The 1,185-nt window shown below is 44.2% G+C and overlaps 1 protein-coding gene across 1 annotated transcript; it reads right to left on the bottom strand.

Moving 5' to 3' along the window:
* Window positions 1-651: 651 nt before the first annotated feature.
* T265_16014 (hypothetical protein) lies at window positions 652-855 on the bottom strand (the record flags this gene model as incomplete). The annotated part of the gene is made up of 1 exon (XM_009179485.1): window positions 652-855. A coding segment is annotated over one exon (123 nt), but the record flags the coding sequence as incomplete, so codon positions are not given.
* Window positions 856-1,185: the final 330 nt, after the last annotated feature.

The raw sequence follows: 1,185 nt of genomic DNA, 5'->3' as shown, positions 1-1,185 counted from the left end.
AAAAAAAATCCCACATGTTGGGAGATATTTTTCTCAGTCACAGCTAGCCAGGTAGGGAATAGCTGATTCGCGATTGCTACGACTCAACAGCGTTGTATGTTCGGACTCGAATCAGGAGGTACAGATCAACAATGGAATCTAAATAGTTAACTCACTTGGCAAGTGGATATCGCCTACTGATTGCTCATCGGACGGAAAATTGATGGCGCCAAAACCTGAGTCTAATGTCGCGGTTCGTCTTCCCGACAAGTAAGCACTTATCCGTGCTATCACGATGTTTTACACATTTCACATTAGTCAAACAAAAGCAGAGTTTTATTTGCGAACTTCGGCTTGTGGAGTAATTCTATTGGATTAAGTGAGCCCCTAGACACAGGTTCGAGGCCAGGCAATGATGACTGTCCATGGTCACTTCTTTAACTGTTACGACATGGCGGCTACTGTTATTTTAACGGTTTTACACTAAACAAAAAAACGGGCAGTTTCGATAAACCAAATATAGGTATCAGCGGTGAACACGAAAAACTGATGGCGAACAAAATGGATGGGGTAAGAGAAATACGCGCTTGTCAGGTGCATCGGCACAATAAAAGGAGCACGAAAGGCCAGTGTGACTACCATCCAATAATGCTGGGTGTAACACAAACATACCGGAGGCAGTTCGACATTGTCGCTGGGCCGGCTGACCACCTCTTTGTTGAAGTTCGGATTGAATTCATAGGCATTCGACAGCACCTCAATGACTTGAACCATTGACATCCGCGGGGAGCGCATGAATGCACAGTGGAAGTAGCGAACCGTATCCAGCAGGACTTTGTTACTGCTGAATTTAACAGTGTTGTACCACCACGTACCCTGCATGGAATGGAAGCAAGCAAGAGACGAGAATGGACCGTAAGCTCGATTCTGCAGCCGAAAACCAATACAGCTAATTGCTCTCATCAAGAACCAAATCATCACCCTTGTTGTTTTTTGAAGCGATTAGCTGTTCATCAGACCAGTCATTTCGAAAGCGCATACTGTTTGATCCGGTAGAATGAGCAACTTCGCCATGCCATTAAATGTATCTTGATTACAGATCCAAGTACACAATGAAAGCAAAAAGACAGTTCTTCGACGGGACTGGATTTCCAAATATGAATGCTAATCTGTCGACTTCAACCACTTGTCAAACACTTGCTTAGT

The sequence above is a fragment of the Opisthorchis viverrini genome, assembly GCF_000715545.1.
Source record: "Opisthorchis viverrini unplaced genomic scaffold opera_v5_3205, whole genome shotgun sequence".
Classification (NCBI taxonomy): domain Eukaryota; kingdom Metazoa; phylum Platyhelminthes; class Trematoda; order Opisthorchiida; family Opisthorchiidae; genus Opisthorchis; species Opisthorchis viverrini.
Note: the sequence above shows the minus strand (reverse complement) of the source record. Positions and strands in the feature narration are given on the sequence as shown.